This window comes from Oncorhynchus mykiss, chromosome 22 (assembly GCF_013265735.2).
Source record: "Oncorhynchus mykiss isolate Arlee chromosome 22, USDA_OmykA_1.1, whole genome shotgun sequence".
In the NCBI taxonomy this organism is placed as follows: domain Eukaryota; kingdom Metazoa; phylum Chordata; class Actinopteri; order Salmoniformes; family Salmonidae; genus Oncorhynchus; species Oncorhynchus mykiss.
Genome location: NC_048586.1, coordinates 20,379,049 through 20,395,062, shown reverse-complemented (window position 1 = coordinate 20,395,062; position 16,014 = coordinate 20,379,049). Strand labels below are relative to the sequence as shown.

The 16,014-nt window shown below is 44.3% G+C and overlaps 1 protein-coding gene across 5 annotated transcripts in view; it reads left to right on the top strand.

The window, feature by feature from the left end:
* hdac4 (histone deacetylase 4) overlaps positions 1-15,598 on the top strand; it is a 281,514-nt gene extending 265,916 nt beyond the window's left edge. For all 5 annotated transcript variants that reach the window (XM_036958952.1, XM_036958951.1, XM_036958950.1 and 2 more), the window contains 3 exons: positions 10,520-10,604; positions 11,074-11,209; positions 11,356-15,598. In XM_036958952.1, the coding sequence (XP_036814847.1) occupies positions 10,520-10,604; positions 11,074-11,209; positions 11,356-11,395 (261 nt within the window). In that variant the 3' untranslated portion in view covers positions 11,396-15,598. The remainder of the gene's footprint in view (positions 1-10,519; positions 10,605-11,073; positions 11,210-11,355) is intronic.
* Positions 15,599-16,014: the final 416 nt, after the last annotated feature.

Below are 16,014 nucleotides of genomic sequence, written 5' to 3'. Positions count from 1 at the left end.
TGGTATGTACTCTAAATGTTTTGTTATGGTTGGAAACCTCATACTTACAGTGCCTTGCGAAAGTATTCGGCCCCCTTGAACTTTGCAACCTTTTGCCACATTTCAGGCTTCAAACATAAAGATATAAAACTGTATTTTTTTGTGAAGAATCAACAACAAGAGGGACACAATCATGAAGTGGAACGACATTTATTGGATATTTAAAACTTTTTTAACAAATCAAAAACTGAAAAATTGGGCGTGCAAAATTATTCAGCCCCCTTAAGTTAATACTTTGTAGCGCCACCTTTTGCTGCGATTACAGCTGTAAGTCGCTTGGGGTATGTCTCTATCAGTTTTGCACATCGAGAGACATTTCGGAATTACCTTATAAGCTCAACAGAATGGGTAGCAAATTTGGAGGCACCGCTTGGATTTCTTTTCATGTGCTCACCGGCTAATTGTTCACATTTCTGGAGTAATGAGTGAGAGACATTGGAAGAGTAGCTAGCTGGCTAACCATGAAGATAAGGATGCACATGTATGATGAATAGTCATGCTCACTGTTAGTATTGCCCTAGATGCTGGTGAAGTTGAGTATAGATAGAGGATACGGCTAGGAAGAGATAGCGAGGTCAGGTTAGACTGGACTGGCTGATAAGAGGCCTTGGTGCCTGTGTTATTCCAGTCCTCCCTCCAGACAAGGCAGTAAATAAGCTCTTGGAACCATAAAAGACCGGATGGCTCCGCTCCAATGTGGATCTTGGGCCCGATGCAAAACAAACAGAACAATAACGCTGGATCACGCTAATAAAACGTGGTCACTGCTACCAGCCGCCCCAGACAAAGAGAAAGCAGCGACCAACAGGCGACCGCGCCCCAAACGGGTTGCAGCTTCGATTCAGAGTGACCGGGACAAGCTGGGCGCGGATGAGAGGCCGACTGAAACATGGTTAAATGTGGTCAAACTGTTCTGAACCCACCAAAGAAACCTCAATGCCTGAAGGGGAATTTAAGCTGCACAGTGGACCAACGTCAACCTGTCAGAAGAACTACAATCTTAACAGCTCTGAGCTGGATCGCCAAAGTTCCTTTAATTTACCACTGAGGGTTATGGCTTGGTTTAATATATGGAGCCATGAAGGAGGGTAGAGAAAGGGGGGAAGAAGAGGAACAAGGGCAGGCTACTCCTGAAAGGATTGGGGCTAAGAAGGTTTCAGGTTTCAGTAGCCAGGAGAGAAGGCTGTTTTGGGGGTCGATGGGTGAGCAAGGCGGGGAGTCTGGAAGTCGAAAAAGAGGCACCAGCCCTGGCCCCATAGGGCTCCCTTCTCGCCCTTCTCTCCAGGACCCCGTCACCAGCCCACATCTGAAAGCTCTTACCCTCACACCTCTCACGACAGGGTCACCAACAGGCCCAGAGAGATCGGAGAATCAAAGGAAATTGGGGAATCATTCGAAGTCGGGGGAGGAAGCTATTGTCATAAACCAGCAAGCTCCAGGGTTTGAGTTTCACTCCGGACGTTGGGCAAGTGGAAAAATGCAGAGCCAGGAACACACGTGAAACGCCACATTACCATTGATAAGGAGTTGGAACACACGGCTCATTAGTCGCCTTTGACTGCCCATGAGCCGCCGCCGTATTTAGACACTGGTGATTGGCCAAACCCGCTGTGTTTTTCATTGCCTCTTCTCATTGGGAAGCCCAGCCAGTCTTTGAACAAGTGCAGATCAGTCCCTCGTTAGTGTGATGGCCGGTTCAACAAGTCTTAACGGCACAAGAAGGAGATCACAAGGCAGGGGAGACAATAACAGATAAAAGTTCAAATGTCTCTAATCAAAATGGCAGGAAGCAAGTGTTTTATCAGTCTTTGCATAAGGCCCAGTGTAATGGAGATGGAATGCGGCGCAATGACTCTCGCCAGCGGCGATTTGATGAGGCAGATAGAGAGGAACGGGGTTGTGTGTATTTGTGGATGCGTGTGTTAGGTAGTGATGAAGGGGTAATGAGCCAGTCAGCTAGTCTACTGCTTTATTTGTTTGTCACGTCACAGAAGCAGGGCTTTCAGTTATGTTATTCAAGCAAACGCGACTAAAATGCATTACCAAAAAAATTCATTGGTCTCTCATTGGCCTAAGAATACGATCTCAAATGTAGAAATACTAGGAGTTTAAATAAGTTCACAATCAGGGCCAAACCTCTGGATTGGGTTTACAGCCCCACCGCCTCCCGTGTGATCGTAGTCTGTGCATCGAGCGTTTTACTGGCCACTCCACAGTGAGAAACATATTCCCCCGTTTTATTGGCAGGTTAAGACAAGCTTTGCTTTAATGAGCATTGGGTTCCCTTTGAAAGTGGCTCGGATTAGGTTGGGGGAAAAAAACTGATACAAATTGGTGAATGGACTATACAGGCCTTTTTTTACTTCACCGTTTGAGTGCGTAATCGCCAAAGCCTCTCTAGTTAAATTTCTCATGAATGATGCATTGGCGACGATGCTAGTCAACTCTGACCTCGTGACTAATTGAGTGTAGTGTGCAAACAGATGTTGCGCCCTCTCATCCAAATTGTGGTCGTTAGCAATTATTTGATAAACAACAGGCTAATACGCTAATTGTTGCCAGTCGCCGATGAGGTCATCCTCTGTGCTTACCCTCTAGCTACATTAAGCATGGTCCATTTTTGTCTTTCTCTGGCTTTGGCGTTTCACCCTCTTTAGCGAACGGAAATATAACAATGCAGCAAGAAAGGTCACCTGCTCTGCTCGATAATTAGTTAGCTCGTTCAATTAGCATATAACGTAATCAACGGGTGTCAGTGGTCGATCCAACGTTCATGCAAAACAAACAAAAAACAATAGATGCCTTGTGTCTTGAGTCTGCTGAACAAGTCAAATTCCTCCCACCAGTGTTATGGTTTCACTGCCTTCCCCAGAATGTTTTTTTTTTTCATTCCGGGGCCACATTCCTTCAGAGCCTCTGGTTCGTGTGGTGTCTCGAATTTGTTGGCTTCCCCCTCATGCGTTTGAATGCTTGGATTTACACAATGCAGGCACCATCTTCCAATAAAAGCTATTCTCTCGCTCTCTGTTGGAAAAAGTTGATGGTTTTCTTGCTGTGAAGATAGAGAAGAGGGAGGATAGGGAGGATGGGGGGGGGGGGGGTTAGAAACTCAAATAAAGGCCTTGCATCACTGTGGATGCCGCGGGGAGCGCCGTGTGTGTCATACCTGCCAGATAGGCCCGGAGAGTGCTGACAAGAGCCATTAAAGTTTACAGCTGTCCGTCAAGCTGACAGACAGACAGTCCCCCGAGCCCCCCAGCCTGGCCCCATGTGGGGACCCCCTCCCTGGTTACGGTGCCAGGCCAGTCTGGAGGCAGCGGGTCTCTGGGGGTAGTGGTGGGGCAGGGGAAGAGGGAAAGAGGGGGGTGGGGGGGGGGGGGGGGGGAGATGACTTGGCTGGTAGGGACCGGAGATGAACACAAACACAATAGGGGGCGTAGACAAACACACACACACACATTTGTGGATCTTGGCTCACTATTGTAAAAATGTATTTCTCCAACTTTAACAAAAGGAAAAAGAAGGATGAGTAATAGGGAACTCACTCAGCAGTATTTCAAGGATCCCTTAGGGTGACCATATCAAACAAAGCAACAGCACAAATGATGCAGCGGTCAGCCCCCCTTGTGCCAATCATTTTGTAAAAGCCGGATCTCTATGACAAGACACATCATTCGTCAAAACCGATTTCATCGTGGGGGACAACTAGCAGTTATCTGACAAGGGCAATGATTGGACTGTACCAAATCAGCAGTATTAGTGGGGTCCTTGAAGACCATTGATATCAGAGCAGTGTGAATATGGATGATATACAGATACAGTGCCTTGCGAAAGTATTCGGCCCCCTTGAACTTTGCGACCTTTTGCCACATTTCAGGCTTCAAACATAAAGATATAAAAATGTATTTTTTTGTGAAGAATCAACAACAAGTGGGACACAATCATGAAGTGGAACGACATTTTCAAACTTTTTTAACAAATCAAAAACTGAAAAATTGGGCGTGCAAAATTATTCAGCCCCTTTACTTTCAGTGCAGCAAACTCTCTCCAGAAGTTCAGTGAGGATCTCTGAATGATCCAATGTTGACCTAATTGACTGATGATGATAAATACAATCCACCTGTGTGTAATCAAGTCTCCGTATAAATGCACCTGCACTGTGATAGTCTCAGAGGTCCGTTAAAAGCGCAGAGAGCATCATGAAGAACAAGGAACACACCAGGCAGGTCCGAGCTACTGTTGTGAAGAAGTTTAAAGCCGGATTTGGATACAAAAAGATTTCCCAAGCTTTAAACATCCCAAGGAGCACTGTGCAAGGGATAATATTGAAATGGAAGGAGTATCAGACCACTGCAAATCTACCAAGACCTGGCCGTCCCTCTAAACTTTCAGCTCATACAAGGAGAAGATTGATCAGAGATGCAGCCAAGAGGCCCATGATCACTCTGGATGAACTGCAGAGATCTACAGCTGAGGTGGGAGACTCTGTCCATAGGACAACAATCAGTCGTATATTGCACAAATCTGGCCTTTATGGAAGAGTGGCAAGAAGAAAGACATTTCTTAAAGATATCCATAAAAAGTGTTGTTTAAAGTTTGCCACAAGCCACCTGGGAGACACACCAAACATGTGGAAGAAGGTGCTCTGGTCAGATGAAACCAAAATTGAACTTTTTGGCAACAATGCAAAACGTTATGTTTGGCGTAAAAGCAACACAGCTCATCACCCTGAACACACCATCCCCACTGTCAAACATGGTGGTGGCAGCATCATGGTTTGGGCCTGCTTTTCTTCAGCAAGGACAGGGAAGATGGTTAAAATTGATGGGAAGATGGATGGAGCCAAATACAGGACCATTCTGGAAGAAAACCTGATGGAGTCTGCAAAAGACCTGAGACTGGGACGGAGATTTGTCTTCCAACAAGACAATGATCCAAAACATAAAGCAAAATCTACAATGGAATGGTTCAAAAATAAACATATCCAGGTGTTAGAATGGCCAAGTCAAAGTCCAGACCTGAATCCAATCGAGAATCTGTGGAAAGAACTGAAAACTGCTGTTCACAAATGCTCTCCATCCAACCTCACTGAGCTCGAGCTGTTTTGCAAGGAGGAATGGGAAAAAATGTCAGTCTCTCGATGTGCAAAACTGATAGAGACATACCCCAAGCGACTTACAGCTGTAATCGCAGCTGTAAGTCGTACAACCGCGCTACAAAGTATTAACTTAAGGGGGCTGAATAATTTTGCACGCCCAATTTTTCAGTTTTTGATTTGTTAAAAAAGTTTGAAATATCCAATAAATGTCGTTCCACTTCATGATTGTGTCCCACTTGTTGTTGATTCTTCACAAAAAAATACAGTTTTATATCTTTATGTTTGAAGCCTGAAATGTGGCAAAAGGTCGCAAAGTTCAAGGGGGCCGAATACTTTCGCACGGCACTGTATTAATACTGTGAAAACAGTTTTTCTGTAGGGGTGCTTTGAGAGGGAACTCCTTCTGTTTGGTGGGTCACTTAGGACCTGGTGTGAATGACCCCCAAAGTGAACAAAGTCCTCTGTTGTCTCTTATGCACATGTGTGTGTTGGACAGCCCCCAGACCTTGATCTTAGTACAGACACACAGTTTCGCGTTTCCTCTAAAGCCGCTGAAATTGCGTTGCAGCCATCCATGTGCACCACTGCTGTGCCGCTCAAGGGAGTGATTGATAGGGTATTGGTGTGTGTGGGGAAGTGTGTGCGCATGTGTTTTGTACAGTACCCCAAACCATTCTGTGATTCTATGTGTGCGGGTCTGCTGTTTGTTCACCCGCACCCACGGGCAATTGCTAATAACCCATCCGCAACTATCCGACTATATGTGATAAAGTATAAATCTGGGAGCCGCACTCGATCCTAACCTACAAATATAGAAAATGCGCTGTTCAGTCAAAGATAGATACATGCAGCTTCTCTTCTGTTGCCCTGGAAGACTAAATCAAGTTTGCTCACCAGAAAATGTGTCACACATCGATATAATGAATGCTTCGACCTTGTTGACGTCGGTAAAGTTTTCTCATTCATCTCTGCTTCTCTCGCACAGCAAAGACATTTAGGGACCGGGGAGAAAACGCAAAAAAAACTGGAAAAAATGTCTCTGTTTGTCCCTAAACGGTTTTCAGGGAATTGCTGTGAAAATGACCCGACATGTTTCTGATAAGATTTCGCTTTGGCTTGCATATTTTATGTGTTTGAAAAACTTAGCAGCTTTTATGATGCTGATAACGATTGCACGTTTACAGATGTCCCCTAACCGCGCATTCATTCTCTCAAGATGCTAAAATAAAATAGTGTTCCTCCACTCCTGTTCCCGAGTTCAGATGTACACTTGGTGTATCATTTTACTGAAAGAACTGCTTCTTTTTGCATTTCCCTTGACGTGCCATATTTTAAGTCCCCCGTCTTGTGACTGTCAAATTTGTGTAGCGCCTCAATCATCGCACATAACATCTTTCCCAAATATGAGGCTACTGTTCTGGCCCCTCTCTTTAATTTCAACTCTCCGTTTCACAGCTTTCTCTTATTGAACGAAACTCCGACATGGTTAACTTTTCCTGCCCAAGTTCCCTAAAGGTGATTGGCGTGTGTTTGGTGCACGTACACTTAGGCCAAGAAGCTTAGGCTTACGCACTTAATGGCAGATCAAAATAAGGAAATTAAAAACCTCAATGTAGCCTTTAGATATGAATTGCACAAGAATGATACATTTATGGCTTTTTTTTAATGATTTGTTTTCTCTTTATTCAAACCGCCCACCCCCACCCTGCCCTTCATCCTCACTATATTTCATGAGCCTAAACCCACCTGCGGATTATTGCGTCAACACGCGCATCACTGGTGTGTGCGGCTGTGTGTGCGTGTACTTGTGCATATGTGCATGCTTGTGTATGTGTGTGTATAATGCAGCTTGTCGTGCCACAGCCAGGTTTAAAGTATCCCTCTCTCTAGACTGGCCTCTCCCTTCACACTCCTCATCCCCTCCTCACCCTCTATTTGTTTTAATTAAAACAAAAATTCCAGCTTGGGCCGAACGGAACCGACCGGCGATCCCTTTTTCCTCTCCTCTCTTCTGACATTCTCTTCTTCTAATGTTTCAAGCCTTTTTCTACCTCCTCCTCCTCCTCCACTTTCTTTTCAGCAAGGTTATGCTAAGGCAAAAAGACGTCTGTGTGCCTATATTTCGTCCAGTGTTTATACATGGAAGTATTTGGGTCTTTATTTTAATGGTTCTGCTCACAAGGGGGTAAAGAAATGCAGCACACACAGTGAGCCAGAGGAAAATGTAATCATTCCGGATTGGAAAAGCAGGTTTGGGAATGCCCTGTTTCCTTCGTCTGATTCTCCTAACACTCAGAGTATCCCTGTGTGTGTGTGTGTGTGTGTGTGTGTGTGTGTGTGTGTGTGTGTGTGTGTGTGTGTGTGTGTGTGCGCGCCTCAAGTGAAATTAAATGTTATTGGTCACATGCGCGAATACAACAGCTGTAGACTTTACAGTGAAATGCTTACTTATGAGCCCATGTCCAACAATGCATAGTTAAAAAGTAAGACAAATATTAGCTGAATAAAAACACAAGTAAACATAAGTAACACAATAACAACGATATATACAAAGAGTATCGGTACCAAGTCAATGTGCAGTGTTACGAGGTAGTTGAGGTAATACAGTATACATGTAGGTAGGGGTAAAAGTGATCAGGATATATAATAAACAATCAATCAGGATATATAACAATCAGGATACATAATAAACAGAGTAGCAGGTATGTGTGTGTGTGTGTGTGTGTGTGTGTGTGTGTGTGTGTGTGTGTGTGTGTGTGTGTGTGTGTGTGTGTGTGTGTGTGTGTGTGTGTGTGTGTGTGTGTGTGTGTGTGTGTCAGTGTAACGTGTGATTGTGCATAGAGCCAGTACAAGGGAGTGTAAAACAAGTACAATTGTTTTTTTAAATCTGTAATAAAGGGAGTCAATGTCAATAGTCGAAGTAGCCATTTGATGAACTGTTCAGCAGTCTTATGGCTTGGGGGTAGAATCTGTTCAGGTGCCTTTTTGTTCCAGACTTGGCGCTCCGGTACTGCTTGTTGTGTGGTACCAGATACAACAGTCTATGACTTGGGTGGCTGGAGTCTTTGACAATTTTCAAGGTCTTCCTCCGACACCGCCTGTCATAGAGGTCCTGGGTGACAGGGAGTTAGTCCCAGGTGATGTATTAGGCTGTACACACTACCCTGTGTAGCGCCTTACATTCAGATGCCGAGCAGTTGCAATACCAATCGGTGATGCAGCCAGTCAAGATGCTCTCAATGGTGCAGCTGTTGAGGGGCCATGCCAAATCTTTTCAGCCTCCTGAGTTGGAAGAGGTGTTGTCGTGCCCTCTTCACGACTGTGTTGGTGTGTTGGCACCAATGTAGGTCCTTAGTGACGTGGACACCGAGGAACTTGAAGCTCTCATCGTCGGTAATGATGGTGTTGGAATCATGCCCGCCCACGCAGTCATGGGTGAAAAGGGAGTAAAGGAGGGGATTTAGCACCCCTTGTTGAGGGTCACCGTGGTTGATTCGATGTCACCTACCCTCAACACCTGGGGACAGCCCGTCAGGATGTCCAGGATCCAGTTGCAGAGGGAGGTGTTCAGTCCCAGGGTCCTTAGCTTAGTAATGAGCTTAGTAATGAGCCATGACCTTTCAAAGCATTTCATGGCTACAGATGTGAGTGCTACAGGGGGTAGTCATTTCGACAGGTTGCCTTGGCGTTCTTAGACACAGGGACTATGGTAGTTTGCTTGAAACATATAGGTATTACAGACTGGGTAAGGGAGAGGTTAAAAAGGTCAGTGAAGACACTTGCCAGCTGGTCAGCAGATGCTTCCTGGTAATTGGTCTGGCCCTATGGCCTTGTGAATGTTCACCTGTTTTAAGATCTTAATACGGAGAGCGTGATCATAGCTGTCCGGAACAGCTCGTGCTCTCGCACATGGTTCAGTGTTGTTTGGCTTGAAGTGTGCATAGAATGCATTTAGCTCATCTAGTAGGGTGCGTCACTGGGCAGCACTCAGCTGGGTTTTCCTTTGTATTCCGTAATAGTTTGCAAGCCCTGCCACATCCGACAAGCGTCAGAGCCGGTGTAGTAGGATTCGATGTTAGTCCTATATTGATATTTTGCCTGTTTGATGGTTCGTCGGAGGGTGTAGCGGGATTTCTTATAAGCGTCCGGATTAGTATCCTGTTCCTTGAAAGCGGCAGCTCTAGCCTTTAGCTCAGTGCAGATGTTGCCTGTAATCCAAGCATCTGGTTGGGATATGTACGTATTGTCATTGTGGGGACCGATGCACTTATTAATGAAGCCAGTGACTGATGTGGTAAACTCCTCAATGCCATCGGATAAATCCCGGAACATATTCCAGTCTGTGCTAGCAAAACAGCCCTGTGCCACCATCAATTTGTGGTGGTGAATAGTCAGCTACAAAAAATACAGATGAAAACTTTCTTGGTAAATAGTATGGTCTGCAGCTTATCATGAGGTTTTCTAACTCAGGCGAGCGGAACCTCGAGGCTTCCTTAATATTAGAGATTGCGCACCAGCTGTTATTAATAAAGAGGCACACACCACCACCCCTGATCTTACCGGACTCTGCCGTTCTGTCCTGCCAATGCATACAAAAACTAGCTAGATGTACAGTACATTATCAATGTCCTTGTTCAGCCATGACTCAGAGAAGCATAGTATATTACAGTTCTTCATGTCCTGTTGATGGGATAGTCTCGAATGAAGCTCATCCAGTTTATTCTCCAGCGATTGTACATTTGCCAATAGAAAAGAGGGTAGAGGCGATTTATTCATTCGCCGCCGTAGTCTTACCAGGTGGCCTGTGCGCCAGCCTCTATAGCTCCGTCTTCAAGTGCCTGGTCCGGGATATTCAATATGTCTTTCACCTCCGACTCATTGAAGTAGAAGTCCTCGTCCAAATCGAGGTTAGTGATAGGCTGTTCTGATGTCTAGAAGCTCTTTTCAGTCATAGGAAATGATTAAACATTACGTTTTTTTTAAATAAGCACACAAAAAATTACACAAAATAGCACAATTGGTCAGGAGCCCGTAAAAAGACTGCTATTCCCTCCGGCGCCATTCTCTCGTGTGTGTGTGTGTGTGTGCGCACTGTATGTGTGTGTGTAAAGTGGGACCCAGCACAAAGCACACATTGTAGCCTGTGGTGTAGAGTGGCTCCTCGAGTGGGAGGCTGCAGTTCATCTGTGAGCCTTTTTTGTTATTGAATCAAATTGTTCTCCACCGCTGGACTGGCTGGGTGATTCAACACTGGGCAGAGGTCCCCAGTCAGAAGTAGTCATCCCCGGGGGGGGATCTTTAGATCTTCCGTTTTTCTGGTTCTGCTATCGCCGTGTTGTTTCTAACCTGTCACTCACTCCTGTGTGTGTGTTGTCCGTCCAGTTGGATCCTATCCCTGAGGAGGTGATGCAGCAGAGGCCCAACCCCAACGCTGTCCACTCCATGGAGAAGGTGCTGGAGGAACATGGTGTGTGACCCTTTACTCTACTCACACGGGAAACAGTCCCACTCACAGTAGAGCTGGGACGATAAACCCAAAATGATTTTAACGATCACTTGGCGAGAAATGTAAAGTTAGAAATGAAATACGTTTTCTAATATGGGTGATTGTTAATGGGACAATTGATGGCTACAACCATCAAACTAGTAGTAGTAGTTTCAAAAAGTATAACTGTGGAGCACATTAATGTTATAAACGGATTCTATTTATCGTTATCGCATCAATTGAGCCAATTTATAGCAATATGGATTTATTTTGGTTCATATTTCCCAGCTCCAAGCTACAGTACAACCAGCAAATGATTTTGTCATTTGATTTGCCAGCGTGCATTTACCACAGCAGCACTCGGCCCTGGATAACAGACGTTGTTTGACATCTTGTCCAGTTGCTCTATGTAATAATCACCTTTTCACCTTTGTCCTGTCGTGTGTTGTAGGTAAATACTGGCGATCTCTGCAGCGCGGGGCCTCCACACTGGGCCACTCTCTGAGCGAGGCTCGTCAGTGTGAGACGGAGGAGGCCGAGACCGTCACTGCCATGGCCTCTCTCTCTGTGGCCAACAAGCAGAGGAGGTACGTCTCTCCCAAGGCGGTGTGTGTGTGTGTGTGTGTGTGTGTGTGTGTGTGTGTGTGTGTGTGTGTGTGCGACGACGGTCTATGGTTGTATAGAGTATGGTTGTGCTGTTTGTGACACGTGTCATTGTCCTGTCTTTCTCCAGGAGCGAAGAGGAGCCTATGGAGGAGGAGGTGCCTCTGTAAAGGGATGACCACGCCCCCTTTACCATTCAGACACCCATTTAGTCCTCAGCCAACCACTAACCTCCGTTTGAATTTGACCCCAATCCTTGGCCCCTCCCACGCCCTGTCTAGAAGGCACATCAGCCCCGGGGGGGGACAGGGGACAATGTTGAGCGGTTACGAAACGGAAACAGAAGACGACACTATCTCGCTCGTCCGGAGTGGACGGACTAAATGGCCGCCGATATGTTGTACTGTCTCTATGTAAGGAGGCAGAACACAAGGAGCCTCGGGTTGCCAGGTTTCTTCGGATCTTTACTTCAGGACCAGTGGGATCTAAGGTGACCTTGAGTGTCCATGCTTTTTTTGTAACAGACACACTCTCTGTCTGAAGTACCACTCCAGACACCGAATTTCTAAGTTAGCACTCTTCTTTCATTTTTCTTTATGTCGTTTGTTCCTTTTTCCTCTCACTGAAAAACAGCAACAGCGCCCTATGATATAATTCCGACACTGTTTACGAACTTTCAGTCGTTACCATTCACAAAAGACTTTGAGAAAAGAGAGACGCCGCAGGGCTTGCTGAAATTTCTGGCCAACTTTTTGTTTGGCGAAAGCAGACATTTTTTTTGTGTTGCAAGATGGGTACAAAGCGAGGAAGAGAGAGAGAGCACGATGGACGTGTGACCAGGTCTTCTGGTTCGAGATGACAGACAGTAAAAAGACTGAGTTTGTGCCTTTTTTTCCCAGCCTGGTGGATTCTACGATGAACTCACGACGAAGAGCTTTGCCTTAAATGAGTTTTCGAGGGGAGAGAGGTGCCCTCCTCTCGCCCTCACACCTCATCCCCTTATGTTGTGGCGAGACTGGAAATACCAGCACGATGGCACATAGACAGAAGGCCCTTGGCATGTTTACCCTGAATTCCCTGTAGCCCACTGTCCCATCCCTGTTCCCTTTGACCTCGTCGTAACCCCTTTTACTGTCATTTAGAAGGTAGTTGCCATGCTACACAGGGACTAACATGGTTAGTCTTTTTCAGTGGAACTGAATGGTTGAATCAACGGTTGAAACATCAGCCAATGATGTAGCGAGCTGGTATATAAACCCTTAACCAAATACACGGCACCTCTTCGAAAGAGTTAGCTAGCATGCACTGTAGTCTGCACTAGAGAGACTTGCCATCTTAAACGAGAATGCTGTTCAAAAATGGTAGTAGGTAAGGCAAGAAATCAAGCCAAAGCGTGACACTGCTATCAGCGCAATAGTCAGGATCCACGTAAGTATTGTAAGCTTATAAGACAGATTTTACTATCATGACTTTACATTCAAGGTTGTTCTCGGTGAGGGAATTAGAACAGTTGCCCCATTTTTGTTAACTTTCACCCCTCACCTTTCAAAACGTTCTAATGTCACAACGTTCAGACGATCTTACAGTCATTTAGGGGCAGTAGATACAACGAGCCGTTCTTTTGGCGTTTTGTTCACACAAAAAAAAAACATGTGTCTTTGTTACCATGGTGACAGAGCAATTAGACGGACATACCACCTCTGTGAGTTTTCGGAGAGGAGCAAGTGTCAGGTGCTAGCGAACAGGTTCATGCATGTGCGTGTGTACGTGAGTGTCACGTCGCAATCCAGTAAACAAACTCTTTATACACTCAGACACAGTTGTCATAGCTACTGCTAGGAGTGTTTGGGGTTTTTTTTGGTACAGGAAAGTGTATTCAATCTTGTGTGAGACACATTAAATAACTGTATATACAATACATTTGCACGCATGCTGTCCAAAAACTTTCTTACCACACACAGTTGACTTTGTTCTCAAACACCTATAGTGCAGAATATGGAGAATGAATGATATAGTGATCCATATACGGTGTATTGAACAACCACACCCCCAACTCATGTTTAGCCTCTGGGCAACTACCTTCTACATTATTCCATTGAAGTCATAATCACTTGTTTCTACTTTTGGTAAAGGAGGAAGAACTGGGGAAGATTGATGTTGTTTCTGCATTGATCTTTCTTCCGGATTTTTCCAACGCAGTTGTTTTGATGACTACTTCATTTGTGTGGTTTTTACCAATATTTTTGGGTATTTTTTTATTTGTTTTCGTTTTTGTCCTTGTTGTCTTTTGAAGTGGACTTCTGTGTCTCTGGTTTCTGTACTTTTCATTTGTATTCCTGTTGTTTTTGTATTATTTTCAGTTTTTTCTCTCTGTTACACTTTCTACAGTTGACTTGGTCTCACGACCAAGTGAGAGTTCAGTTCCTTTTCATGGCAAAAGGATCTGGGGTTGTAAGGGGAGGGATGGAGAGAGATGGGGGGTGGAATTGCAAATATTTCTACTTTGTATAATGATTCCAACAATTGTGTATTTACTATACTGTCTGTTCATAGTAGATTTATATATGACAAAAAAAATCTAAAAGTATATTATATATTATAACATATTACAATCTTGTTTTGGGAGGGAAAAAAGTTAGTATTGCAAGGTGATTTGCTCATGTTTCATTCGCTGGTCTGGTTTGGCACTTCCTGGTGTTGCAGAGGGCACTGTTCATTATTCCTGGATGCCTTGGCTGAGGGTTCAGTACAGTAGCATCCCATTTGTTTCTTTACAGTGTACACCACTGACTTAGGCTCTATTCATACTTGACACTACATAGAAAAGTTGAAAGGTTGTTCCCAAACAAGGGACAAGTCACTTGTTTCTGGAGCTCTGATGTCTCCTCCATGAAAACACTGACAAGCATGAGTTTACAGTGCGAAGACCACTGGTATTGCGCACACTTACATAGATAAAATTTTCTGACCAACAACCAAACACTTTTAACTGTGTTTGTAAAACCTTCTCTATATTATCGATTAAATGATGTGTAATTCAGTAGGGTTTGCCTTGGAATGACATGATAATTACACAAGGGTTGCCCTGTAATGACTAAACACTATAAGCCCAAGGGTCATAGTTAACCCATCAATAGTTCCCCTCTCACCCTTTAACCTCACCCATCCTGCCCAAACCGCCCCTCTCCTTTGACGGCTGTAGAAGATGACTAGTGAGGTCAAGGGTCATCTCAATGGACCCAGTCTCATCCAAGGGGGCAGACTACGAGTTAAAAGTCCAGTCTGCGTCTCAATTGTGGTTGCCGTTATTGTATTTGGGGCCTTTTTATAAGCTATCATCCAGAGCTCTCCCAGGATGCTTGGAAACACCAGTCACAGCAATGGCCGCCATGGCTTAGTCACTTGTATTCAAACAATATTTTTTAAAGGGACTATATACTGTCTGGTTATCAGCGTGTCCAGATAGTCATTTGAACATGATCTTAATCATGCTCAACAAAATACATTCCAATTTGTTTTGTTTTTAATTGTTTTATCATGGGGCATTTTCTTCTTCTTCTCCTCCAAACCAGGCCTGAGGATTGTCTGTGGTTTATTAGAAGGGCCTGGTTGTTGGGTTACTGCACTCTTCCACCACCTCTGTAACATATCTGCATGGTTTGTGTGTCTGCATGCCTGTCTCTGTCCCTGTAACATATCTGCACAAGGAAAGAGCACTGAATGGACAGAAGTACGTTTTTTTTACAACAACATCGGGATTTGAGAACGAGAGCATGATGTGGGAACTCGTTCTTTTGCTCCTCTGTTTTTTTCTTTCTTCCCGGGAGCGACGATGAGGAAGAACGATGCTCCCTGTTGGTCTGACAGATATGCTTTTTACCTGTGAAAATGTTCAACAACAAATTGAATGACTTTGAATATTTCACAACATCTTTATCTAGCACTTGTGACATACAGACAATGGATTTTATTGTATTTATGTAGAAAAACTGTTTTAGGGAAACTAAAGACAGGGGACAACTGCATAGACCAATTTATTTTTCTTTGGGGGGGGGGGGGGGGTGTTATCATTTGAGGGACGGACGGGTTTTGTTTCGAGACATCTGGAGATATCAAAGGGCTCTGTCCAGATGAATGGTCTATATCGTCGTCAGGGTTGTCCATTCCATTTCAGCCAGTAATATCTGTGACCACTGTGGTTTAGAAAAAAAAGAACAGTTCTAGGTTTACAAAATGTATGACATGCATATTCTGTTTTTTTAATTGTCTTTATCTCTCCATTGTTACAGAATAGTACTTTTTTCCTGGGTCCTTTCCTCTAACATTTTCTCTTTGACATCTACACTATAAAATCTAATGTTTTGGAAAAAAAACACTGTCTTGTTGTTATTTCCTGGTTGGATATGGTCCAGATGAATGGTCTTTGGTTGAACAAAAAAAGGAAAGGCTAAGTGATTGTAATGCAAACTCGAGGCCCATGTTGAATCATACATGAATCGGTACTTGAGTCATGTACCCAGATACTCACAAACTTCAGATAGGACATATAGTGCCTTCAGAAAGTATTCACACCCCTTTTTCCTGAATTAAAAATGTATTACCTGTAGATGTTGTGTCACTGATCTACACACAATACCCCATAATGTCAAAGTGGAATTTTGTTTATAGAACATTTAAGAAATGTATCGAAAATTAAAGCTGAAATGTCTTGAGTCAGTAAGTATTCAACCCCTTTGTTATGGCAAGCCTAAATAAGTTCAGGAGTAAAATGTGCTTAAAAAATTACATA